This window comes from Pollachius pollachius, assembly GCF_949987615.1.
Source record: "Pollachius pollachius genome assembly, chromosome: 12".
NCBI lineage: Eukaryota > Metazoa > Chordata > Actinopteri > Gadiformes > Gadidae > Pollachius > Pollachius pollachius.
Window position 1 is genome coordinate 4,596,157 of NC_136945.1, and position 27,858 is coordinate 4,624,014.

Here is a 27,858-nt window from a genome sequence, read left to right on the forward strand (position 1 = left end):
AGCTTTGGTTTCCAGGACTTCAAAAACGCAGTTCTGTTTTTTGAATGAAATGCTAAAAAGGTAAATGAGTGCTGATTAAATAAATATTTGACTCAGGCAGAGGAGCTAACGAGCCTTTCGTGTTGTGGTATGGTTGTGATGTCACCGAGGCACTAAACAAAGCGCCATTGATTAATTGATCCAAACGAGTATTGTGCAAAGAGCCTTGGACACAATACCTTGTAAGAGACACTAGGGGTGACCAGGGGTGATTCATGCTGGGACAATGGTTCTTCTCTAACCGACCGCAGTAACAATTATTTGATTTAACCAGCCACTCAGAATTCAGCTCTTTGTCCGTTGGTTCAGTTATTCTTCCCTCTTTTGAATATTCATTCATTCAACGTTTTCGAATTTGGGCCCGATCTGCAATCTTATGCTATATACTTTATTATGTCCCCACTGTTACTATGAAGATATGGTGCTTTCATGTCCTTTTAGGAACATATACATATAGGAAAAATGCCTGAGACATTGAGTCAGCATGAACGACATAGGACATATGTAGAAATTGAGCAATTCACAGATGTCAAAGAAGTTAAAACCATATACCAAGTCATTGCGGCGGAGACTAAAACAAGCCTTCAGACTTTCCGTTGTCTGAGGAGTAATTCATGGAACAAACGTAGAGACCTTTGTACAAAAAAAAGAAAAAGGTTAAAGTCATGTCTATAAAAACGACGGCCAGCCCTGTTGTTGTTTTATGAGCCAATGTGTCGTGGCGGGGCAGCCTTTAACACCAGACCTTTTGAGGCCCACCCGTCCTGCGGTTGCGCTGGGCGTCAACACCCAGCCCTGTTTCCACGACCACAGAGGCACCGGGCAGGCCGCCGCGGTGGTACACACACACACCATGTGGTTTCCACTCTCTCACAGATTGTAGTGGATGTTCCTGATGTCTCTTCCCGTGCCACGCCGTTAAGCACTCAGTCACCTGTTAAGCCAGGCTGCACAGCACTCTCAAGGTTTTCCGAGTTTCTCTTTTTTACTGAGAATGGGAGAAAAATGTGTTGATTCTCTTTCTGATAGTTGAATCAATTATGAATCGCATCAAAGCAATTCGTACTCGGGCACGGTACAGATGCCCTTGTGTGAGTGCGCCCTCAGCCCTGTCAGAGAGGAGCCACTAATGAAAGCGTCTATTTCTGCAGATGACGGAAGGCCGCCTGTGCCAGATCCACCTGCTGGACGACAGGAACCTGGAGCTGCTGGTACAGGTAGGAGACCTCACCTGCGTTCTACTTCCTGGTGGTCAGGCTGTTAATATGTCTGTGATGCATCAGAGTCATTTCAGGGTGTGAATGATGTTTGGCTGCATAGCAGGTTACACTGTACATGTGAGGACGTGGTCGATAGGATAAACACGTAATTCTTTCAAAATCGTGTTTTTGTCTTTTTTTCCAGCCCAAGCTCCTGTCCCGTGAGCTTCTAGATTTGGTGTCTTCACATTTTAACCTCAAAGAAAAGGAGTACTTTGGGTTAAGCTTCATCGACGACACGTAAGTGCATTTATAGTCTGCTTTACAGGCTAACATCGAACAGACAAGTTAGTTATCGTGGCATATTTGCAGCCTTGCTGTGTCATAGTTTGTGTTGATAGACTTACTACACATCCTTTCAAACCCTGTTTCAAAATGGTCAGGCCTACTTTATGCTGATTAATAATGTACAATAGAGGATATAGGCTTGGTAGAAGGCAATTGGCTGCATGCCACGAGCGACCATCTTGGTTGTAAATGCTTGCAAAGTAGGGGAAATGAATACATTGACAACCAAGATGGAAACAAGATGGCCGCTAGGGGAATAATGCCCATAGACATCGACATCTAGATAACTTGACTATCTCTCCCCAGTGGTCAGAACAACTGGCTGCAGTTTGAACGTAGAGTCCTTGACCACGACTTTAACAAGAAGAGTGGCCCTTTGGAGCTGCGCTTCCTGGTCAGGTAAGGTCTCTAACAGCAGGATTATGGGGATTGTACATTACAGTGTCAAATTACAATGCCTGCCGCAAGTTTTAGTAATTCATCATGAAATGAATTGTCATTATGGGGATAAATTGCTGTGTTTGACACTGCCACAGTGTTTCAAAACAGACATGGAAAAACAAAGTTTTCCCCCTTTGAGAGGACTCAACGCCCTTGAGTCCTCTCAAAATCCACAAAAACTCTCATGATGCATTCTGATGTACCCGCCCTATAGTAAAATAATGCCACTCTTGAAATATCTGTTTTGTTTACAATCATACAATTGACATTCTAACTGAATAAATCAATAATACGATATGGTTAAAAATAAGTGGATGAATGCCTAGAAGTTTTCTTTTACTTTTGAAGTGGTAACTGTCATGATTTGATAGGGCGATTGCTGGGGCAATAGTAAGTCGTGTCCAGCAGGTGGCAGCAATCAACAATGTTTTAGTTATCTTCACAAGGCTATAATTGGCTTACGGATGCTCTAGCAATACAGGCTTAGATTTTAAGTTTATTTTTTGTTGACAGATTCTACATCGAGAAGATTACATTCTTGAAAGACAATACAACGGTGGAGCTTTTCTATCTGAATGCAAAATCTTCTGTGTGTAATGTAAGTCTTTGACCGTCTTTTAAATATTATTATGTTCATATGATGTTCTTTAGAAAATATTGTACTATATGTGTATATATATATATATATATATATATATATATATATATATATATATATATATATATATATATATATATATATATATATATATATATGTATATATATATATATATGTATGTATATGTTAGTTGCTCGAGAGCCCCCAATACATCTGAATCCACTGTGTGATAAAATAAACTATAGTTATCGATTCATTAGTAGCTTATCAGGTTACACGTAATAGTATTTATTTGAAGGGCACATGTGGAGAGGTGAAGTGCATTTGTAAGAAAATATTGAACGCAAAGGTTATTTTATGCTTTGTCAGTCATGCTTCAATTTATGTACAGCAATCTTTTCTCTCTCTCTCTCTCTCTCTCTCTCTCTCTCTTCTCTCTCTCTCTCTCTCTCTCTCTCTCTCTCTCTCGCTCTCTCACACACACATAACCCTCTGGAAATTTGTAATTCAAGTATTACATGAAGCAAAGGAGGCGTGGTAGGCTACCAACCGATTTGTTTTACATTTTATATGAACGCCTAAACAGGGTCTTATCTGTGATCGTTCGTGTCAATAGGACCTTGAAGTCCTTTTTAAATTATAAAACCGTTCCCCTTTTAAACGTTTGTTTTCAGTGCTATTAGTAATTAATTGTGTGGTTCTAGACTGCACGCGGTCAGGCAAGTCTTTGTAGTATGTGGTAATGCAGACTTTTCGCGGGGTGGCAGACTTGTCTCCACGGGAGACGGAAGATTGTTGAACCTGCTCTCAGAATGTACCATTTTCAAAAAGGGGTGTGGTGTAGTTTAATCTATAACGTCCGACCAAAGTTTGGTTTTGCACTAAACAAACTAAACGCTGTTATTTTAATAGTTTACCGCTATATGGAGGATTACCTAAACGTACCTTTACACATTTAATTATGCAACATTTTTAACCGCAACCTCAATGTCAAAGACAATGGTTCAGTCGGTAACAGTGGGACGAGGTACGGTGGGGCTGAGAAGATTTCTCTCAAGTCAAGTGTTTCCGATGTGCTAAGCCTGTTTTTCCACCTACCGTCTCTCTTTCTACGCCAGGAAACCATTGAAGTGGAGAGCGAACACGTTTTCAAGTTAGCGGCATTGGCGTTGCAAGTAAGTACACGAGACGTGGCGTGAGTGGAAACGGCGTAAACGTTAACCCACGCGTACGGTCGGGCCATTTGAAAGCAGACGTCCACGGGACAGTCCGGTCCCGCTATTGTTAACTCCGTGTGCTTCGTTATTTCGTCTCCATTGAACCCACTGGGTATACATTTAGTAGCCCATTACATGGTATTAGGACGAGCTTGTCGTAGTCTGCGAGCGTTGTTTTAGTTTAAGTTTGAAAGGGTTGATGCGTGACGCTGTCGTCCCACTTGACTCATTGTGGGACTTTCTTTTTGTAGGAAGCCAAAGGAGAACACACAAGGTAAGCAAGCATCGTCTGTCCTCTCTTACTCTCTCAAACTGTGACTCGTTGTTTATAGTTTGTATGTGTTCATAGTGGCTCAATCTGAACCACGTAATACGTTTTCAATGTTTTTGTTTAGAAATAATGGCAATGGAAGAAAATAGTTTTTTATGCTGAACTGTTTGCTCAGTGTAAGGTTTCAAGCTATAGCTGGGCTAATGGATAATGTTCAGCTTCATAGGTTAAGCTTTAAGTTGAACTTCCCTTAGGTTAATCATTGTCTCTGTGTTGTGCTAGAGTGACATTGAACCGAAGCCTCGGTGGTCTGGTGCTATCAACGTGTTATGGGTTTTTCTCTTGGCAACATACCTGCGGTTCTTCCCCAAACACTTGTGTGCTTAGGTCCGTATGGTTGTGTGTTTAGCTTTTAAGGGCTGGGAAATTTATTTTCGAAAAGCTTTATTTGTGTGTGTGTGTGTGTGTGTGTGTGTGTGTGTGTGTGTGTGTGTGAGAGGTTGTATGTTTCGGGGATTGTGCATGGACTACTAGGAATCATTAATCAAGTCACCAGGAGAGATATTTATTTATATTTTATTTCTCTAAGCGATAAGAGAGAGTCATGACCTTGTGATTAGAGTGTGTGGTTTATTAGTTGGACCTATGTTGTCCAGAGGAGTGAAGGACGCAGACCAACGCTGCCTCTGTCCAGTAAACATAACACCTTCCTCAGTAAACGACAAAGCATGGGTGCCACCATTGTACCCAAAAAGGCCTCTGCGCTTTATCACAAACACAAAGCTTAGTGCTCAGTAAGGAGTTATACATGTATGGTTTGAATACCCATGCTACCTTCTTTTATTCTCAGTCACTCCAACTCACTCTCTTCCTTTCCTTCTCCTGCCTCTCTCTCTCTCCCTTTTCTTCTCTCACTCTCCCCAAAAAGTGAAATGCTTCTATTTCTGTTGTGTCACCCTATAATCTTTTACAAGCATGGCTGGTTTTTTGGTAATTAGTGATTGCAGATTGCTCGCTGATGCTCAGAGAACCTTCATGCACCAATATGTTTTCTGCTTTTATACCGCAACGTTTAATCCTCAAAGCGTAGCCTGTGTGAGTTACTTCAGTTGTGACCCCTGCAAGTTCATGTATGTAGGTGTAGGGTTGGGCTGTACTTTGTCCTGTCTATGAAAGCACAATAAAGCAAAAGCTGCCAACATATAATCTGCCAGATTTCATCCATCTGGATGGATATGCATACTACAAGTCCTACTGCTTTCTTACTGAGATACCAAAATAATCTTTTTTGACTACTAATCCTGATTCAAAACAGGATGTTCTGAAACCCTTCCCTGCTTTATGAACCCTTTTACATTATCATTTAGGTGTGGAAATTATTTGTGGATAAGGGCAATGTTGCCTGGACATTCAGTGCTGTAACGAAGCAGTGGTAGTACAATACAGTACTACAATCTTCTTTGGTCGTACAGTTCTCAAAACGTCCAATGTTCCCATGAGTATGTTCATTACTACATTATGTTATCAGACTTCTTCCTTTTATTTTTTGTCTTGCGGAAGCAGAGGGCTAGTAGTGCAACATGTGCGTTTCCTCTGAGCCAGAGAGAGGTGAAAGGTGGAGCGCTGGGAGATAAGTTGTGGAGGAGTGGATGCAGGCCTCCCTTCTTTCCAGCCGGGGCTTTAGTTGTCTGGGTGGGATGAGTCAGGCGTGAGGCCCTAGCCATAGTGCTGTTATTACACGGGTCTTAGAACCGGGTTTTAGAACACACATAAAACTAATGGTCACCCGTTCACGTGGTGGGTTTTACTGCTGTTTGTACCGTCTAGCTTGACATTAACGCTGATGAAGAAAATTAAAGTGGTGCGTCTCTCCATTAGTGCTGAACAGCCCCTTTTTTTTAATCAAATTAAATACCAAACGTTGACTGCTTATAGTTTTGTTGACTGCTCGTCAGGACAAACTACTCTAATTAAGGAAATAAGTAGCCCCTGCTACGGGACTCTGCCATTATGGATGACATTTAATCAACGAAATGATGTACTGATTCACATAGAAAAATAATCAATGGATGACTGGCCAACAATAATATACGTAAGGGGCAGGACTGTAGCGTCCACTGACTGATGTAACTGGCAGCCTTCACTTCCACTTCCTCTATTCAATGAACCCTGGGAGAGCTTTCCTCCTAATTATTAAACTACCTAGCCACCCACCCCGTCTCTCAGCCCACTGGAAATAGCTGACACATACAAACTGCCCCCCACACGCTACGTGGGCACACAGGCCATGCCAGGGCCCGGGGCTGGGCGTCTCCCTGGCGCAGGAGCCACCGCCACGCTGCGGGGAGATAGCAGACGTCCTAATGAATTCCAGATTGCTGACAGGGCGGCTGTGGAGCGCATTGCCCTGGCAACGCCGGGCCCCTGCACCCCCTCCCCCCATAAAAACGTACACCATCGAACTGCCAGTGAAATGCCATGGCAGCAGAACCCACTCAACCCAACAGAGGTATCTACTGGGGGTAGGGGGGCGCGGGGGAGGGGCAGTTGTCCTGTGGATTTTATTTTTTTTCTTCCAAACCATTTAGTCCCGTAAACTGGTTCCCATAACTGTATCGTCATGAGCCTTGCTTCAACATCAGCAGATGTTAAATCCCATTATTTTCAGGGGCCTTGAGTGAAGCAGACTCGCTGCCTTCACTTTCATGAAGGTCTTGTTTGGGTCATACGACAGTTGGCCCAACAGGATTTACGGTAGTAATTTTATTTATGGCTAGGGCAGTCGACTTCCTGCCGAAAGGTACTGGGTTTGATCCCCATTTCCTTAGCCTACCTTCAGGGCCCCTTTAGCCAGATGCCCCTATCGGCTCCTTAATGACATGTATTTGAATTCACTCTGGGTTGATATGGATAAAACATAGCGAGAAAATAGTAAATATAATTGGATGTTCACCGGTACCTTATGATAGTACATCACGTGCAGTACATAGCACTACACAAAGTACCTAGTACATCAAGCGTATTCTGGTTTGTCTAGCCCACAGGCTTGAGTCCTGTCTTTGAGGCCTATGCCTCAACTGAAGAATCATACAGGACTTGTCCAGTACCTTTCACCACTAGCTCAGTCTGCCAAGAGCTGCTCAATGGGGTCTGTTCAGGCCTCTGGTGCACCTTCCGTCGACCCCATAGTCGACCGTTGTTTGGCAGTAATCGTAGAACCAGTTAATGCCCTCTCTCTCCCTCTGTCAGACTATCACTCCCTCTGTCTATCTCTCGCGCGCGCGCGCACACACACACACACACACACACACACACACACACACACACACACACACACACACACACACACACACACACACACACACACACACACACACACACACACACACCACAGGGTGTTGGACCTATTATTGTGTTCATAAGCTCAGTGCTAAACTTTGTTCATACATCTGGCTCAATCATTGTTTAATCTGCACTGGGAAAATAACATACTATGGCTCTCTGGCTTTACATAAGATAACACTGAAGTACATAGCCTTCTGAGAACCTACCTTCAAGAACAGCACTTTCTTCTTCAACCTCATTTCAAAGAGCCACGAGTCAAAAGATAAATGAGTTTTGGCAACACATGAGTGGATCCCGTACCTAGACTTGGCGTGCACCGGTCGTCTACTAGATAAGAGACGAGGAAGGGGAAAGAAAAATTGCCTGATGCTGCACCTTTCCCTCTGTTTTACATGTGAGTGAAGGCTGTCTTGCATTAAGACATATCAATTCAAACCACACTGTGAAAGCACAGAGACCTAGAGGGAGGGCTCTCCACTGTGGGAGGCTAACTGGGGGTTAGCTGCGACACTTGTTTCTTCTTGTCATGTCGTGAGACTTTGGCCTCCCGGGAAAGTATTTGTATGTAGAGGCGCACGTCATTACACAGCAGTAACATGCTAGTAGTCACGGTACCCCGTTTGACCCTTATACAATTGATTAATTCATTAAGCCTTTACATTGAATAGTGTTTTTTTATTATTAACTGGTAGGGGTTAGGCATCTTGCTAAGGGATACCATTGGGGTTTATAACTAGAACCTTTCGGCTGGGCGCTAAAAAATCCAGAGAAACCTGCGTACTTCACACAGAAGAGGAGCGCCCCCCAGGTCAACCAGACAAGTCACAACCCAGAGCCCCCCTGCTGAGAGGCTGCAATGCCAACGCCCCTGAGCTGCCCTGCCAACACCAATAACACCCTTCTGACCCGCTGTAACTCATTGTAGCTCAACGCGTCTCAACACCACTCCGCCGTTAAGACGGAGATGAGTTGCAGCTCTTATCCACAGTCATAACAATGCTTTCAAGGTACCGCCTGGCTCCATCTGCATGCATTTATTGTTCTTGTTTCTCTCTGTTCCTCTCCAGCTCTGAGACCGCCAGGGAAGACCTGAAGCAGCTCACCCTCCTGCCCACCAGAGTCCTGAGGGAACACCCTTCCCTGACCTACTGGTGAGACCTGTCATATAAACCCCATCTGCTCACCTTGGAGCAGACCAACACAAGCGTGGGGGGGGGGGTGGTTGGTCAACTAATCCTTGGGGATTACATGGACCCCCATAGATACCCCTGGGTCACCCAAGACCACCCTTGCCACACCCCCTGATAGACCCCCTAGCACTAAGTGGGGTTGATGGTCGTTAACACCTGGTTGCACAAAGCAATTTGTGAGGCTGCAGGCCGTGAGGTGTGCAGGGCGAGAGGGGTTTAGTCTCTGGTGGGGCGTCTAATTAACCCTCATGCTTTGATAATTAAGTTTAGCCCCTCAACGCCCTGGCCTACATAAGGAAGGTGCATAAACCCTGTCCATCTGAAAATATCTGGTATATTCTGCGCTTACCCCTGCCCTTCTTACATTATTCCTAAACTTTGTCTAAGGCCCATCGCAACATGTTAAACCACAACACTTCAAATCAATAGGCAGTTTATTATAGTATGTCATTTTGTGTTCATGTGTGTTTGCGTGTGTGTGTGCATGTGTGTGTACGCACTTTGCCTCACGGTCTACCACCCATGCTGCAGTGAGTCTGCAATCCCTGCAGCCCTGTGAAAAGGAGCGATTACTGTGTGTGTGTCTGTCTGTCTGTGTGTGGGTCTGCGAGCAAGAAAGAGAGAGTGAGCCAGAGAGCGATGGAGAGGGCAGTGAGTGCCATCGGCGGGCCAGGATGTATTTTCTGCATGAGCAGACAGAATGGAGTTTTGGGAGGCCCATCCCACACTCCTCTCGTATTTTTTGGGGGGGGGTGGCGAGGCCCTTGATGGATTATTCATTTAAAAGTCTTATCTTTTCCATTGCAGCGAGGACCGAGTTATTGAACATTACAAGAAACTGCAAGGAGTGAGCAGAGGAGGGGCCATCGTTCAGTAAGTCAAGAGCGCATTCCAGCTTTTGAGTAAGAATGGATTGTGATCGACCAGCCTGTTCCCGAGTGCCTGCTTATTTTTCTTATGTAATACTTTCCTTTTATCAATAGCGATTATTATTTTCCTCTTCAGCTGCTCTATGCTCTAGAGGAAGAAGGCGCTCTCCACTATGCTGGGAAGTCTAATTAATTAGGACAGGCCTCTTTTTAAACTGGGCAGCCAGCCAATGGGCTGGGATGGGGAGGGGGGAGAGGTGCAGTCCTCTGTTATGCATGCGCTTTCTCTCAAAGCAGCCGTAACTCGAAGCAATCGGAGGTCGAGTCGATCAATGTACCCCCCCTCGCCCCTATGTCTCTTGTGCGGCCACTGAAACAAATTGATGGGCGGGCTACTGTAAAACGGCTGTACTCTGAATGGGCTGTGGCTTGAATCCCCCTCAGCCCGCCGTGTGATGGCCACTGGCTGACAGTGATGAAGTGTTTAACCGGCAGTATGGCCGCTAATGTCTGCCATTCTTCCTGAAGGTATCTGTCCCTGGTGGAGTCCCTGCCGACATACGGAGTCCATTACTACCCTGTGAAGGTGAGCGAGGTGGCCGGGGTCACACAGTAGCTTAACCTTGCTCTAGCAGCTTTCAACATGCCCCGTGCTCTTCGTCTACTCCCAACTTACCAATGCATAAACGCTGACAGTATTCTACTCAAACACTCACACTGGGCCCTGCAGTGTACTTTTTGTTTGTAGTTTTATTGTGTGATTAAACTGGCCATGTCTTAGCCTGTCCATATGGTTAACAAGGCTACACGTGTTACACAACGGAAATATTTTATCACTGTTCAACGTAGCTAACCCTTACCCTCGTCAAAACAGCTAATTAATCAAGATTGTTCTTATTACATGTAAACAGGGCAGATCCAGGATGAAAGACATCTTAATGGGAAGGCTTTCAAATATAGATTTACAGTTTATAGTTCAGTTGGCCACAACTGAGGGTAACCCCTACTTTGTCTTCTTGGCCACCACATCTAGCCTGACTTTCCCTTACCTGGACTCATTAAAGCCCGGTGTCTGACGAGATCAAACAGAGGCATTAAAAATGACTCCGCCTGGCTGCATGGGGCCTTTTTTAAGGCTTCTTGAACGCATTTGATCTCCCCTTGTGTTGCTCATGCTCAGAGCATAATGGGGTAATTGCTTTGGAAACAACCCCATTTTCTGTTCCCCTGCCCCTTGCAATAAACCCTCTTAATTGTGTGTGTGTGTGTGTGTGTGTGTGTGTGTGTGTGTGTGTGTGTGTGTGTGTGTGTGTGTGTGTTCCCATTCCTCCCTGCAGGACAAGCAGGGGATACCCTGGTGGCTCGGGGTCAGCTACAAAGGCATCGGCCAGTTCGACTTGCAGGACAAATTAAAACCCCGAAAAGTAAGTCCCGCTGACGTACCTCCCCCCCTGCATCGACACTTGATTTCAGTGTTTTGTTCTCATTCACATAGTTCCCTCTGTGCTTAATAGGAGTTTCAGTGTGGTTTTCTTGGCAAAATATTTGCAGGAGGAGGCGATAAACCTGGTGTGTGTGCATGTATGTGTGCTTCAGTTAGATAACTTACAAGTGCTCTTTTAATGCGAGGTTCCCTCCGCTGGTTAATAATCCACCAAACTGTAAATAGTGGTTTGAAAAGGTAAAGCTCAATCAAGCAGAGCTCTATGGGAGCGATGGGAAACTTACAGAATCAAGGTTACTCACACAGCACAAACAAGACCAGACCCTGAGCTCTTGACAGCCCAGGAGCTCTTATCCCAGTTTATGACTACACACGCACAGGTTGTCACAACACAGGCTTATTAGTCACTTTCGATAGCAGCCCAAATCCAGTCCTTATTCCCTGTGACTATCTACATGACTGCTACACCACTACTCCCTTCCTACCTGTTCCACATGGCAGAGTGCTGCTGTGGACTAAGCTGGGTGTGGTGTCACACCAAATTCCACAGCATTAATGAGCCTGGCTCACTACAAATTAAAACCCTGGTTGGTGACTCTTTCTTTCTCTCTCTCTCTCTGGATTTGAAGGTGTAATTATAGCAGGGGGGCCTTGGTTGGGTACTGTGCCAGTCAGGGATCATGGTGGGTTGAGTTTGTGTGATCTCAGGGCTGTGGTGGTTGGAGAACACACACACACACACACACACACACACACACACACACACACACACACACACACACACACACACACACACACACACACACACACACACACACACAAAGATTGATGTTCCCCCGTGGGGAGGAGGGAAAGACCAGCGATTTTTATTGCCTCCTTTGTAGCTGCAACTCTTGTTATGATTAGCACAACAATAACTTAGGTTTCCAGAGAGTGAGAGAGAAAACCTCTATCATCTGTTGGATAGTGATAGTGCTCTTCCTCCACGCCCCTTTACTCCTCCTACCCCCTCCCCAGCATACTATTATCGTTATGCAAAGCTGCTTTCTACTTTGTGGGAGAGGGAGAGAGAGAGAGAGAGAGTGTCTGTGCACGTCAGTGCTTTCAAGAAGTGCAGTCTTGCCAGGGCGCATCTTGTTGCCTTCTGAGCCAAGGCCTCTCATTCTATCCCCCTCTCTCCCTCCATTTCTCACACCCTCTGCCTCTTTCTTTCTTGAGCTGAACTTCTCATTGGAGTTGACGCTGGGTGAATGTGGTTACGATAAGCCTCAACCTCTCATTATCTTCCACTCTGTGCATGTCAGTTTCATCACCACTTAATGAATGGTTCTGAGGCTTGAAAAGGCCCGTCCCTCCCCTGTTGTGTGGAGGAGAGGCGGGAACTTGTGTGAGAATCTGAGCACCCTGTCATTTTCATTATTTACCAGTGCAACATCTTAAGGACACTGTCAGCAAAGACTAATGGGAATAGATGATGTAGAGTGATACTAGGGAGAGAATGATTTTATTTGGCCACAGAACTCTGTCTTGACGGATGGGCTGTCCCGTGGACGGCGGTGAATTGTAGCCCAGTTACGATATTGTGCTTCTAGCACGAAGCATGTAGAATGCAAAGGTCATGTCAGGACTGTACATTGCAGTTTAAATCCCTGTGTGGAGAATTCTCGTGGTCTGTATTCCTCTGTGGAACTGCTTGGCACCCTGACAGCCCCTCTCCCAGTGAGCTCTTTATGGCTGCACGCTGATCTGTGTCTATAAAATGTGATGAGGCATTAGAACCAAAATAAATCTCCTTCAATATGGATTCAGTGTTTCACCATGAGGGGGCCCGGTGGTGAATGAATGATTAAAGATGTATTTTCTTTGCAATAAACGGCTTCACTGTAGTCTGTTCATTCCATTCATATTTCACGTGGTGGACGCTTTCATCCCCCTAGCATCTTACGAGAGTGTGAACGATTCCTTAAAGGACAGCTCCATGATTGAGTATTTACCCAGTATTAACTCCAGCATGGTCCCAGAAAGAAGATGACGCATGGACCAGGCGTCAGTCTTATGACAAGTCCAAATACAAGCAGCCGCCTCATGCCACTTCAGTACACACCACTCACGGTCCTCGAGTCGCCCGCTTGCAATGCACACAGCGCCTGGGCCAACCGGCAGCTGGCGTTGGAGGGAGCAGGGCGGGCCACTGGCCTGTACAGGCAGTGTGAGTCACAACCCACAGTTTATATCATGAGGGAAGATCCACAGATCCGCTGGGGGGGATCTTAAGAGTTTACATGGCAAATGAATCTCAATGTTCTGAGGGCATATGAAACCAGTGGTATTTCTTCATTGGCCCCCCACTGCGATACAGAGGATGGAAGACGCTGAGGGTGCATTCACACTACATGTGTCCGTCGACAGATCTCATTGACTTTGCATGGGAGGCTTTCAAAATGGATTGTGGGTCCATCCATTCTGTCGGCTCCGTGGCTTGCGTCGAAAAGTTGAGAATTGTTCAACTTTTCAGGCAGCGACGGATCCGTCGGCCATTGAGATTGCATTACGCAAGTACACTGTTCAATGAAATCTATTCCATTTTTTTTTTTTTATCGAAAGGACTGTTCTTTCCCTTTTGTCTATAGTCTGCGATGGCTTTATCATTCGGTGTGAGCCGTAGTAATCTATTGGGCCATTTCCCATAGAATGAAGGCGACACATGACACCATTGCCTTTGAGGTGTGTTTCATCCCAGTCATACTTTAGAGATGGCCTCATCAGCCACCAGGCTGTTAATGGTTTCACGTTTCCTCTTAAAAAAGTGTTGAGATCCCTCATTTTGAGAGCCAAATGAGATTAGAGTCATTTAGCCTTCATTAGAATGTAAATTGTGAAAGTAACACACCAGTGTGGGTGATACTATGGGGTGCGAAGTGGAGGACGGCACTGCTCCTGCCGGCTCCCATTGTTTGTTAATTACTACGTTCGCCACAATCCCAGCCTGACTCGTTGGCCAGTGAATAGATTACAGCTGCACCACGGCATGGTGCAGCTGTAATCTATTCACTGGCCAACAACTGCTATGGGTTCACTAGAAACCATTTGTAGGGGACCTGGAGGATTCCTGAGATTATCAACCTTTATCTTTACCGTGGAGACCGGGGAACATTTGTCACCCGCGGCTGGGCTGTCTCCTAGGGTCGGAGAAGGGATCACAGCCGTGTATTTGGTCAAGAGATCCACAAGCAGACCCAGTGAAGGACGAGCTGCATTCCTGGCAACAACTACAAAAAAAGTAATGCAGTGCAGCAAGCTTTTAAGGTCTTTCCAATCCGCCGGTGGACATGAATGACTTTGGCTTTCGTAGGGCGGTGTAAGATTCCTTCCAGGCCAGGTGAGCTCCTGGGTGTACTGGGATGCCGAGGCCCCGAGCCGTCCCCACAGGGAGGGGCAGAGCGTCATGGCCACATTAGCCCCTGACATTAATGGTTAGACCAAAGCAGCAGATTCCTTAGATGTTTTCACTGGGAGCGGCTGGACGGCCAGTGTTGAGGGTTCCCTATAAACACCAGGGGTTTGTGTGTGTGTGTGTGTGTGTGTGTGTGTGTGTGTGTGTGTGTGTGTGTGTGTGTGTGTGTGTGTGTGTGTGTGTGTGTGTGTGTGTGTGTGTGTGTGTGTGTGTGTGTGTGTGTCTTTCAATCCAAAATGGAGTCATGTTTGAGCAGTGGATGTTTGCCCCTGGCCTAGAACCGGAGAGGCAGAAGGAGGAGCCAAGCGTCGCTTCCAGGTAGAGACAATACTAGAACCTGCCCAGCTGGTTTGACTGAAAGGGAAGTAACTACCATAGTGCCAGTTATCAGAAAGACATGTACAATGTGTGTGGTGAAAAAGGGGAAGGAAAGAGACAACCTGTAAAGGCTGACTAACTTATTTAGAATTGGATAAATAAGGAGGAGCTGGTAAAGTGGATTGAGTCATCCAGTAAGAAGAGCACCATAGAGATAGTTGGAAAGAATATGAGAGAGAGAGAGAGAGAGAGAGAGAGAGAGAGAGAGAGAGAGCGAGAGCTGTGATGACAGCATGAGGTGTGTGTGATGTCAGAGGGAGGGGCCTGTGCAGGGGCGGCCCCAACTCAGCTGAAACTCTTGCAACACCTATCTGTCTGCCTGAGAACAGACAAGAGAGAGTATTGTTCTGAGGAGCTGCTGCTGCCCTCTGGGAAACTAGCCAGAGGATTCAATACAAAACCCACCGACATCCCTCCGGGGATTTGATAAGAACAGAAGAGGGGGGAGGATAATTATAATTTTCTGGTAAGCACCTCCATTTTGTTCACATTCACCTGCTGTGGTTGGTTGAGATTGTTGTATTATTCCTGAGGAGTTTTTTTTGTTAGTGTTTGAATGGGGATTTGCTTGGTGCGGTTGATCAGGGGCGGCATTTCCACCGAGTTTATGAGAGGGACACGCCGTGAGAGTGTTCATTGATGTGAGAACGGGGAGCTATGGTAAAAGGAGAATCACCTGGAATGCTGCCTTCTGGATGGTGTGATGTGTGTGTTCCTTTTTTCTTATTCTCTTTTTCATCTCCACACAATTGGATTAAGGGAGACTGAGCCATTCTCAGGCAAACTGCTCCAAATTCCTTTGCTCTTGTGCCCGGTGTCAGAGGAGCAGATGTTTCATCCTGCTTAGAAATAGAAAGGGAGAGAGAGAGATAGGAAGAAGAAAGCGTTCCCTTGGCTCATGTGTGGCGTTCTCCTTACCCCAGGGCATATTGAAGTGTTTCAAACCAGTCTACTCTCTGCTCCCTGCACTTGGGGCATTAGTCATAATTGCCCCTCTGTAAGCCTGACCTTACACCTGACTGGCTGGCCGGCCAGCTGGGTCCCAGTGTGCAGCAGTTTAAAGTTGCTGTGAGTCCTGCTGTTGTTTTTTGTTGTCGTCGTGAATGTGTGTGTGTGCTGGTTGTTACAGCACAAGCTTGTAGTCTGAGGTCTGCCTCATTATAAAGTGCTGCAGCTGCAGCCCAGAAAAGAAGCTTGCTGTTTTACTACCTTTCTCTGCTGTTCAGTCTGTCTTTGAGAAATAGATGGCTCTCTGTGTGTCTGATGCTTTTTTGCAGTAAAATCTAATAGGATTCTTTACCGCAATGTGTGTATCAAAGCTAATTTGTGCACTTATTCACACTTAAGCAAACATAGCATCATAGTCATCGTCTTTTCTGTACATAGACCTGGGTTCTCATTGTGTACTCAGTGTGTGTGCCCTCTTTTCTCTTTCTCTCTGCCTACAGTTATTTCAGTGGAAGCAGCTGGAGAACCTGTATTTTCGTGAGAAGAAGTTTGCAGTGGAAGTGAATGACCCTCACAGGTCAGAGAAGTCAAATCCCTTTCATTTTTTAAACCCAGGCTATATGCCATTGCACTGCAGCCCCCCCCCCCCATCCTACTTTACAAATGCTCCTTTTTTTAGCTTGCGCTCTTCTTCAACAAAAGCCCTTCTCTGACTGAAGGATACCAGCAGCCTAATTTAGGGCACTGTGTTAACACATTTAGCTTGTCAAACGATGCTGATGCATCTGTTGCTGGTCTTAACGCTTAACCCTCCATAGATACTTAACCGTTAACTAAACTGTAATTAAAAGTCATTGATCCAAAGCAAGCTCAGTTTAGCTGCTCCTATTCTTCTCATTGTTTTTATCAATACTCTTTGTGACACTTGCGAACCACACGCATGTAATTTTGGTCTTAAGAGTTGCAGTGTTTGCTGTGGCTCATGGCCGTGTTCTTTTCTCCTGTTTGTGCTCTCCAGGCGCACAGTGACAAAGCGCACCTTCGGACAGGCAGGGCTGGTCATCCACACCTGGTATGCCAGCCACTCTCTGATCAAGACTATCTGGGGGATGGCTATTAGTCAGCACCAGTTCTACCTGGACAGGAAACAGAGCAAAGTGAGTCACGCTTTCTCCCTCCATCTCCCTCCCTCAGTTTCCATGTTCTCTGCCCGCCTCCTCCCCCAACCCTCTTTCCCATCCACCTCGATACCCACATGCTCTGGGTCGCCCCGCTGGTTTTATCATCGTGTTCTGGACTCAGTCCCTCCTTCCATTTATTTTTTCGATCTGTGTTGATACAGCTCTGTCTCAAGTATTGGGCAACGTCATAGTTGTGTTACTATATCAACCTCTCCACATGCTCAGGATCCCCCACTGTAAACAGACCAGCATGCATGCATGGTTGATATGGTGAAACACTTAAAAAACACCCCCTGATGCTGGTCATGGGGTCTATTACACACCATGAGTGGTTCAGGATGAGCCATCCGTTCTGGACGACGGTTTTTGGCTGCAGTCAACCGGGGAGGCTGGAGCTGTTCAGACTCCGCCTCTCTCTCTCTCTGTCGGAGGCAGATGGCACATCCATCCACTCCGCCACCGCCCCTTGATTAATGAGGAAGCCGTGCGCGGCAAGCGCTGAGCATTCAAATGGGTCTTCCCCGCATCGCACTGCGACACCATTAAGATGAAATACCGACCTGGCCGCCTCCGCTTCACTGATTACCCCCCCCCCCACCCTACCCATCATTTTACTCATTCCCTCTCTCCCTCCCATTCTGTCTCTGTCTTTGCTGGCCCAGGCAAAGCTTACGGCCACAAGAAGTTCAGGAGACATCGCCATGGACCTGACGGAGATCTCTGTGCCGAGAATCAGGAAAATGACCAGCACCGAGACGCGGGACCAGCTCATCATGGCCAGCAACGGCAGCCTGATATCAGCCGGTACGCAGGCCAGAAAGAGCTACCTGACCTTCTGTTTGTAATCTGGGGAGTGAACGACCCGCCATCATGCTCGTTGTTATCCAGCTGACTCATTGTCTTCTGCAGGTTCAGTCGACTCTGAGATCGAGGAACGGAAGAAAGAGAAGATTTCTGATCTGAAAAAGAAGGAGAAGGATCTGGAAGACAAGCTAGCCAAGAAGATGGAGGAGCTGAAGAATGTCTGCATGAGAGAAGCCGTGAGTTTGTTGCCACGGACGCTTTTGTTGTTGTCCGTGCAGTGTTAGCTTTGCCAACGTCTCCGTCTGACTCCTTATGGTGTGTTTGGTTTGAAGGAGCTCACGGGACAACTGCCCAAGGAATACCCTCTGGGGGCCGGGGAGAAAGCCCCACCCATAAGGAGACGCGTGGGGACGGCCTTCAAGCTGGAAGACCCTTCCCTCTACGACAAGGTGCGTGTGGTCATTGAGTTGTAATTATCCCTTTCATCGTCTTCTTCTTTTTTACCACTTGGGACACTTTCTGCCACATATTGATTCAATCAGTAGAATTGCAGCTGCTTAACATCTAACAATAATATATCAATCAGTGTATTGACGATTATTTAGAGTTCTGGCAGATCTGGCAGATCTTCAGATGTACTGTCCAGTCTATAGATCGATGGGGATCAATGTGCAATCAAGAGGGTATGATTAGGTGGATGGCATGGACTAACAACAAATATACACCAGGACCCGTACCTGAGGAACCTGGAGAGCCGCTTCGAGCTGCAGCAGAAGTTTGTGGAGGCCTCCATGAAGCTGGCCAACGAGGAAGACCTGGCCAAGACGGTGAAGAAGAAGCGGAAGAACAACTACCTGGATGCCATGAGGAAGCTGCAGAGCATCGAGGACGAGATCAACGCCTACCGCAAGACGATGGGCCAGAAGCCTACCCAGAGGGCCTCGCTGATCATCGCTGGTAGGCAGAGGTTTTCCACCGTGGCTCTAAATGCTAGCTGTAAAAGCTACCCGTGAGGGTGGTGTCAGTTCCCCCCACGCAGCTAGCATCACGAGGAGCTCGCTGGTACATTTAGTTTTTATTATGATGATGTTGATGATAACGGTATCCATACCTCAATGGGGGAACAAAAAATGGGTTTAACAGTATACTTATTATGATGGATGGCCATGGATATAATTATGTTGTCAGTCATTTTAGTACTTCATTCGGGAAATTGATGTTTTGTTTTGGTGTTTTGTTGAATGTGTGTACTATGGGGGCCGTTATGAAGTTGTTCCTCTCTGCCCTTCTCAGAAGATTCCAACCCTTCAGAGCTCAGCTCGCTGTCGGACAGCCTCACTCTGGACGACGGTGAGTACAGAGCCTCCAGCCTCCGGTGTACTGCAGTGTCTCCCTTTACATTGGGAGGTCGATTGCATTGGTTTGCTTTTTTTAATGTGCCTCCAGATTTGTCCCTTTTTTTTTTTTCTATTTTAAAGTCACCCCTTATTCTGCGCCACGGCCCGCTGTGTAGCAGAGCGGTGTTAAATGAGCCAACCCTGGGTCACAGCAGTAGTACAAACACAAGGCAGCACCGCTGCATTCTGCAGCACTTCCACCAGCTTTCAGTTTTGTGCAAGAGCTCACGTGTTTGGAGCATACTGCCACCTTCACGCGTTGCTGCTTTGGACCGTAGTGCTAATGTACAGCAGGGTTTGAGCTGCGCTGCTACAACAGTGCACCTCTTGGTCTATTTCACACCATGGTCACCGTTTTCGGGAACTTCTGCGTAAACGTGTGAACCTTTTTATTTACTGCACAGCATGGCTTCAGATGTACTTCACAAGATGTTTATTGTTTTCTGTATTTCAAAAAGAAACCTTTTTATTTTGACATTTTTAGAACTATATTACTTTTGTGAACCAAATTGACTTTTGATTGGTCAATATTAAAGCCGCCCGCCTGCAGGTTTCCTCCCGAGTTGGAGTTGACTCTAGTGCTGTCTGTTCCCTTCCAGACGATGAGCTGGGCTCTCAGAGGCTGCGGTCCAGGTCGGTGCAGTATTCCCCCCGGCCGCACCACGCAGACACCCTGGACATCCACTACGGCCAGGACCGCCGGGCCTCGGAACAGCCCCTAGACAACAGGTGGGACACGCAGCGCAGCCGGTGTACACACAACTCTGAAGAGAAGCTGCTCATACCTGTATTATAGCGCGCTAACCAGCCTGTACAGACCTGCAGTGTAGCAGCACGGCTACATTCCAGCCAGCCCTCCTCGCCTTCCTTTCTCCTCTTCCTTCCACCTCTCCACCGTCGTCATCCCCCACCCACCCTGCCCCTAGCCCCTCTGCTCCCTTATCAGTCTGAACGCGCCAGCTTTTAAAAATAGAAGGGAGGGAGCGTGTTGCTGCCTGTCAGGGAGCACTAGACAGCTCCAGACGGAGGGAGAGAGAGAGAGAGGAAATGAGAATGTGGCTCTGGCGAACGTCCGTTTAAACGCCACTCTGCCTAAAAATGTTGTATGCTAACGCTGTGGCTTGGAAGATGGAGAATCTGGTGCATTAGTCTTTAGTTCGTTTTGAATGAACTTGGATATTTGTAATACTATTAATGAATAATGTTGTTTTTTTGGATGCCAAACAGTCATGTTTTCATTGTTGCTGTGTCTTTGTTGTAATGTCCTTTGAGGGCTGAGGGTGAGGTGAGCGTGGCCTTGGGTTTGTTTATGTGTTTGTGTATGTGTGCTCCTGGGAGACGCTGCACGCTGTGAACCTCTTATCTGGTGTTCCTCAGATTGAGGTACGGCCAGCTCCAGGAGCCACTCTACTCTAACCACGGGGTCTTATCAGGCCACAGCAGCCCCTACAGACCCCCTCCCCGCCAGCCCCGGGATGCCCGCAGCATGCCCCCCACCCCTGTCCTCCCCCGCAATGCCTTCAGCAGCACCCAGCTCAGGTAGGCTGCTGCCGTGACACACACACACACACACACACACACACTCAAATGAATACCTACATTTACACCCGTCCGAGCATTCGTTCAAATGCGAAAAGACACACCATCATGGAGAAATATTCAGAAAAGGCTGCCATCTGCCTCGACACTAGATCAGCCAACGCACTGCGTCTCTTGAGAGTCTGGTGTGTGCCTCTGAGTCATCTAGGGGAGAGCCAGTCACCAGCTCTCCATGCGGCTGTTGGCCCTCAGGATGTAACGCGGAGGCACCAGAGCGCAGACCCCCTCTGATCAACGTGTCCCGCTGTGCCCCCAGGTCCGACGGCGGGCCGCAGCATTTCCGCCAGCGCAGCGGCAGCCTGGAGTCCCAGTCCAACTTCCTGCCCGACCCGGAGCCCCCCATGCCCGCCTTCGCCCAGCCCGGCCCCCGCCGCAGCACCAGCACAGACCCGCTGGACGACGGCTCCTCCTACACCAGCCAGTCCAGCGCCGAGCACAGCGGCCACCCCCACCACCACAGCACCCGGGCCCCCTCGCGCCAGCGCGTCCGCGGCCGCCGCAAGGAGCTCTACGCCAACACGGGCAGCATGCCCAACCTGGCGCAGCACCACACGCAGCCGGAGCCCCGCACCCAGGCCTACCAGCCCCGCCCGCGGCCCACCACCACCGCCTACTACGTCACGGGCTACCCCAGCTACCCGGAGCCCGAGCCCTACTACCACAACGGAGGCTACGCGTACGACAGCAACGAGATGGAGGGCCACTACAGCGTCAACCCCTCCCACCATCAGCCCCAGCACCCGGCCGCCTACCACGCCCAGGACGCCTACGCACGCTATGGCGACGAGCTGGACGGCGGCATGTCGTCCGTCTCTAACCTCTACGCCACGCTTCGGCCCTCCAGGTCTCGACCTTCGATGGTTCCGCCCCAGCACCACCTTCAGCAGCAGCACCATCCGCAGCTGCAGCAGCACCATCCGCAGCAGCAGCTGCAGCACCACTATCAGCAGCAGCAGCAGCAGCAGCAGCAGCACTATCAGCAGCAGCAGCAGCAGCAGCACTATCAGCAGCAGCAGCCGCCCCAGAAGACCGTGCACAAGGCCCTGGTGGCAGAGCACCTGAGGGGCTGGTACCAGCGCAACACGGGCGTCAAACAGCAGGAATACGACTGCGAGTACGACCGGGGCTCCCAGCAGAGCCTGGGCTACCAGACCATGCCCACGCCCTACGCAAGGTCCTACTCGACAGGTTAGTAGACTCCCCGTAACGCCCTACCGCTGAGCTGTACTGTGTATGAGCAAGCCGTGGCGTCGTGGAAAGATTGGGTTTCATTCGTCCAGGACAGGATATTCAGGGGTCACGGCACAATTGCACAAATGTGAATAACTGTTAAAGGTCCACTGTGGGAAGGTTAACACTGTGCTAAAACGTGACCACTCTTGTGGGTGCGGGTCAATCGGGGGGTCACCTGTTCAATGGAGGCCAATGTGTGGCATTATCTTTTTTTTGTTCTTCCTGTCTTCCCATCCCTGGTCCCACAGCGTCGTGCGCAGGGAACTGGCAGGGCAACATGGGCGGTAGCATGGGCCAGTACGACGTGCACGCCCACCAGCCCTATTCCTGCAACACCACCACCGCACACTACAGCCAGCCCACGCACAGCAGGTGAGACAAACCCAACAAACACATCCCCCCCCCGATTCAGCTCCTCCTTATCCAATTATAGCCTCTGGCTAATCCTCCTCCTTAGCACGCTAAGCTAAGCACTGTTGTTAATAATCACCAAGAATGACGATGGCTTCTGTGAATATAATCCCTTTGGTTGTTGGCACGTGCCGAGTTACACTCAATCAACGTGTGTGTGTGTGTGTGTGTGTGGTTGGGTCTGTGTGTATTTGTGTGTGTGTGTATGTGTCAGTGAATTCTCAGGATTGTTATTAATGTCGGTCGGTCTGTCTGTAGAACCTGTAATATTTCCTGGAGTTATGGACTGGAAATTGAGCCGGCTCAATTTCTAGCTAACATGGCCGCCAGGATGATGGAGGTGGGGGGGTGGCGGCGTGGGGAGAGGATCTGTTTGAGCCTGCAGTCGGTTCCTCCTCGGAGCTCCCTCTACCTCCTCCTCCACCTCCTCCTTTCCTTAACCGTCCAGCGGGGCCCCCTGCTCTCTCTTGTAGATCCGGTGTCTGGTACAGCCCCGACGTCCAGAGGCGCTGTGCCCCTCTCCCCGCTAGCCTCTCCTCCTCCGCCTCTTCCTCTTCCTCCTCCTTCCCCACTTCCTGCTCCTCTACCTCCTCCCCCCCTGCCGGCTGTCGCTCCAGGTGGGCGACGTACAGTCCCGGGCCCAGCCCCACCTCCAGGGGGCGGGGCCTCAATAGGCCGACCCTCGCTAAGGCTAGTCTGCCATAGTAAGTAACCCGGGCAACAAGCCAGAGAGCTCCGGCTCTCCGAATGGCTTGTGTGCACAGCGGCCGCGCGGCCTGCCGCTTGAGTTGAGTTGTGCTGTTAAGTTTGCTTTGTTGTCGTTATCCGAAAGTGCAGACCTGCATCGTGCTGTTCCATGTAGGACAAGGAACCTGCATGGCTTGTGCAGCAACAGAAAGATGGCTGCCTTCTTTTCTCTTCCTTGTTCTTGTCAGCTTGCCATCAAGCAGTCACATTTCTCTGTGCGTGCTAGTGTGTGTACGTGTGTGTGTGTGTGTGTGTGTGTGTGTGAGTGAGTCATAACAAGACGTATTTATAACTTCGATCTGAGATGTGATTGCTTGTACCTCCACCCCCTGAGTGTCCCGCCACTGACCCGTGCCCCTCTCGTGCACAGATACAGCCCCCCGGGGTTTGAGTGGAGCCGGAGAGATATGGCCAGGTACCCTGCAGGGCCAATAGAGATGTGTGGTGCTGTTGCCTACGATACTGACCAGGACAATTAACCCCCCAACCCCCCCCCCCCCCCCCAAGCCCCAATTCCTACATCCTACATAGATAATCAGAGGCACAGCAACAGAGAAAGGGTGAGAGACATTAAAAATAACCCCACATGAACACAGTGGTGATGGTGGTGTGGAAGAGAGGCCAATTACTTTAAAAAAAAAGATGGACCGCCATTTCAATTTGGTCTGGTTTCCCACCTACTTCATCACAGGCGTTTTTGATTTGGTTTGGTTTTGGGTGTGTTGTGATGGTGGTGGTGGTGGTGGTTTTGGAGCACCAGTGTGAAAGCGAGGGGAAATGTGAGCCTGCTGAACGCATTTCTGCTGTTCAAACACTTACGTTTGGACGGATGAAGTCTGTGTGTGCCGCTCTGCTGTGATTCAGAATGATTTGACACTGGGTCTCCGCTGGTCCACAGAACACGAGCTACATCGATTCTAATCAACCAAGTAATCCTCTGAGAGCTAAAGTTCAAAAGGTCTCCCTAGGCCCCAAAACACACGTACCATCCCTCCGTGTCCAACACGCGTCGTGTTCCCACCACCCAGTGTTAATTCATTCTGTCATGTGTCTATAATCAGGGCCATCCCTGATGTCCATCACCGTGTGTTACGGCAGCGACTGCATATGAACCCTGTGTGTGTGTGTGTGTGTTCCAGGTCCTACATAGACGTCCACCAGCTGGACGCCCACACGGGCAGCCCGCTGGACAGCCCCGTGGAGCCCGAGGACCACCTGCAATGGCACGAGACCTCCGGCAAGCCAGGGACCATTGTCTAGTCTGTCAGCGCTGTGAACTCTCACACACTTTACGTTGCTGTGCCTTAGACCACACTTACCGGTTTTTCTGGATAAGAGCGACCCAAAGAATTCCATGGAAATACTTTTTCTGAACCTAAGGACAAGAAGACGAACGAGGAAAACACCGTCCCGGGTCTTGGTGCGTGCACAACAAAAAACACTAAAACAAACAAAAGGAGCCATCCACCGGCTGTTGTGGTGCGAGCGCCGGGGCCCTGGGGATGTTTGTAGGTCAATGGCACTTGTGTAGTTCACAGAGGCCTCGTCCGGGCTGGCCCTCCTGGGACTTTGTGAAACAGTGAACGCAACTGGAGAAGGCGGGCTCTGCACTTCCCCAAACTAAATCCAGAGGTTTTTTTTCTTTGTGTGTGCGTGTGTGTGTTGTGTATATAGATAGATTAAGGACGAGGAACCATCCCTTTAAAGTTGGATTTACCGAGCCTCTACAATGAACAACTGCAGCCATGACATGTCGTCCCACGTCTCTGCCTCTCGCACAGACATTATGGCCCAATCCCAATGTCCGGACGCACAGACTTTATTGCGCGTTCTCGCGAAATTATTAAGGCTTTAGGGCTGTCCCAATGTCGAATTCCAAAGGGCGTGAGGGTTTGAGTCCACACTTACCGAGCCCTTTCCGTGAGGCCGCATCAGTGCAGACTTCGCCTAAGAGAATTACCCACAGTTCAAAGAGTTGTGACGTTTACCGCGGAGACCATAGGGAAATCCGGAAATTAGGAAGGTAAACAACAAGACGACGCTACTGTCTATAGAGTGGCGAAGTCACGGCCCTTCCGGTAGAGCTCATGGGACCTATGAGATTGAAAAATATGAATGGGTTTCAATGGAGACAAAGTAATTATTTTCTGGTCCCAGTGTTAATATGCCCCGGATTACACATATGTTTTTTGTGGATTTAAATGATAATTTTCCATGCAAAGAAAACAAAACATTTTCGTGAAGAAGTTTGATAATGTTAGGTTTTTTCCAAGGGGAGGATAAAAGCATCAAAAGAGGTGAAAACCATTATAAGTCGGGGCATGTGGAGAGTTTAAGTTATGCCGATGGGGAGATAGTCGGTCTTGTCCATGCCAGTTGCAGGGAGCGTGACGTCACATACGAGACGTGTAGTCTTTCTCATTGTGTCTTCTCTACAGCCTTTAACTGAACAATTGCACAATAAACGGTCAAACTCTTGGCATGAAAAATTATCATTTAAATCCACAAACAACATATGTGTAATCCGGGGCATATAAAGACTGGGACCAGAAGATAATTACTTTCTCTCCATTGAAACCCATACATATTTTTCAAGCTCATAGGTCCCATTGGCTCTACCGGAAGGGGCGTGACTTCGCCACTCTATGCGCGACCAGATAGGAATTTCTGCCTTTTTTTAGTGAGCCGGATCGTCATCATTATTCAATGCATCCTTTATACTGAAGTATTCAAAAGTAAAAATTATATTTTCTAATATCAATAAATTTCTGTAGCCCATTGTTTTCATTGCATTTTCAAAAAAACGTCAAAATGAGAATTCCCAAACCGGCATGTGTCAGCAACATCTTTGTCATTAAACGTTGTCAAGGTAACATGTGCTCTCGTGAAGTGCTGTCCCAATCCCATATATACCTATCCGAGGCCATGTGGCCTCACACTCGCTCACTTAGCACCTGAGATCAATTAAGTCCGTGAGTCCTTAGTCCTTAGTCCTCAGGGCTCACTTTGGGATTGGGCAAATGAAGGATATTTTGAAATGAAGGATTCAAGGGATTTATTGACAGTGGACGACCCCTCAGCCCGTGAGCCTGTAGCCAATGCACTGCTGTGTGTACTAGTGTGACTTTGGACGGTTTTAGATCCATTTACAAAAGTATTCTCGCCTTTCTCAGTATCAACAATATAATATAACACAGTCCTGCCAAATACCATCTTGGATTTTAATATTACTGGTGCTTTTTTTTTTTGGCACAGCGGAAACTGGGCTGTAGTAAAATATTAAATGAAAAAAGGCACCAATTTAGATGATTTGTTTTTTCTAACAAGCTTGTATCCATGCTGGAATCCATGGACCAGTGGTTTTTTTCTATAAAGCTGTATGTACATGTTGGTATTGTAAATACATTGTTTTTGTTTCATAGCCTGTTTAAAAAAAACATGTAATATATAGTAAACAATCAATTTTTTAAGCTGGATCTTAGTAATTTTTATAATTACATTGTTGATTTGTTTGAATAAAAAAAGTCTAAGCATTTGGAACAAATCATGAATGAATCTTATATTTCCTCATTTATTTAATGTCCTCTGTAAAATGTTCTGTCAAATCTAAGGGAAATAGTGCTTTGGCTCTTAGGGTGGCCACCATTGCTTGGATTTGGTAAAACAAGATGTAATCCTAAATCCATTACATTAAGTAATTGAATATCTTACTCCCCTAATTCCATTAGTAGCACGGTCTGAAGTGGAACAATGCTCTCCACTTAACAGGGCTTTGTTGAAGTGGCCCATTGATCTCACGTCCCATTTGTTTTTACTGGGGGTTGTATGTCTTTGATAGACAAAGCATGTTCTCTCTAACCCATTCTTATTGCCTTTTTGTTTCAGATTTATAAGGTTATCAACATGATGCATATGAGATAAGTGAGTCAACTTTTAATGTACCAACCTAACAAATCTTAAGTTTTCAGAAGAGGCCGAAAACTCTGTCTTGTCAGGCTGGTTTTTGAGTCTCTTGAGCCGTAAAAACCAACCAAACCAGTTTTTAACAGCCGACCCGCCCTCCGCGGCCCATAAACTCCTCTGGTGTCATCCCTGGGAAACCCATACGACACGGCCCTCACCGTGGGCGTCCATGTAGAGAAGCTCTTGACATGTCCTCAGGCATTCTGCTCCCCCGCACCCCCTCTAACAACTCACCTCATCTCCCCTCCCTCCCCTCCCTCTCATTAAACACAGCAAACTTCTCAGCCCTGCAAGTCAGGCCATCCCACTATTTCGCACCACACCCATAACCTCTTAAATCCAGCTCGGAGTTCACCAGCTGCATTCAGTCCTGTGCTCTCTGTCTCTCTCGCTCTCTTTCTCCGTCTGTGTACGTCTCTCTGTTCGTCTGTCCCTCCCTCTGTTATGATTCTGGGCTGGAGTGAACCTTATGTGTAGTAGAAAGGAGAGATAGATCCAGCTGTCTCCGTCTGTCCTTCAACCCGCTCTGCTCGACACCAGCTGCACACGCAGTTCAAGGGCGGCTGCTCTCTTGGCTGGTAGAGATGTGGCTCTGTTAACAATGTGCCCCTATATGCACCACTACAAACATGCAAAAACAACACTCCTGGTGTCTACAGCAGATGAGGACTGCGACGCGGCCGCACCCTGTTGTTTGTTGTCGCTGTGCAAATTGAGTGGAACCCACTCGACGACAAACAACCGCTGAGACTTGGGTGCCTGTTGCACGTCCCATGATCTG

At 47.8% G+C, this 27,858-nt stretch overlaps 1 protein-coding gene across 5 annotated transcripts in view; it reads left to right on the forward strand.

Moving 5' to 3' along the window:
* frmd4ba (FERM domain containing 4Ba) overlaps window positions 1–26,652 on the forward strand; it is a 40,319-nt gene extending 13,667 nt beyond the window's left edge. The window contains exons 2-24 of one of the 5 annotated variants that reach the window (XR_013812294.1): window positions 1,191–1,256; window positions 1,444–1,538; window positions 1,893–1,985; window positions 2,541–2,625; window positions 3,745–3,801; window positions 4,095–4,117; window positions 8,527–8,610; window positions 9,457–9,522; window positions 10,047–10,104; window positions 10,856–10,942; window positions 16,243–16,319; window positions 16,761–16,899; window positions 17,586–17,727; window positions 17,833–17,963; window positions 18,060–18,176; window positions 18,456–18,684; window positions 19,021–19,077; window positions 19,724–19,853; window positions 20,502–20,663; window positions 20,980–21,911; window positions 22,205–22,328; window positions 23,485–23,674; window positions 24,254–24,392. Coding sequence is in view for 4 of the 5 variants with exons in the window: in XM_079748161.1 (XP_079604287.1) it covers window positions 1,191–1,256; window positions 1,444–1,538; window positions 1,893–1,985; window positions 2,541–2,625; window positions 3,745–3,801; window positions 4,095–4,117; window positions 8,527–8,610; window positions 9,457–9,522; window positions 10,047–10,104; window positions 10,856–10,942; window positions 16,243–16,319; window positions 16,761–16,899; window positions 17,586–17,727; window positions 17,833–17,963; window positions 18,060–18,176; window positions 18,456–18,684; window positions 19,021–19,077; window positions 19,724–19,853; window positions 20,502–20,663; window positions 20,980–21,911; window positions 22,205–22,328; window positions 22,841–23,071; window position 24,254 (3,186 nt within the window). In the remaining variant the exon portion in view is untranslated. The other 4 variants (XM_079748161.1, XM_079748162.1, XM_079748164.1 and 1 more) reach the window with 4 other exon arrangements.
* Window positions 26,653–27,858: the final 1,206 nt, after the last annotated feature.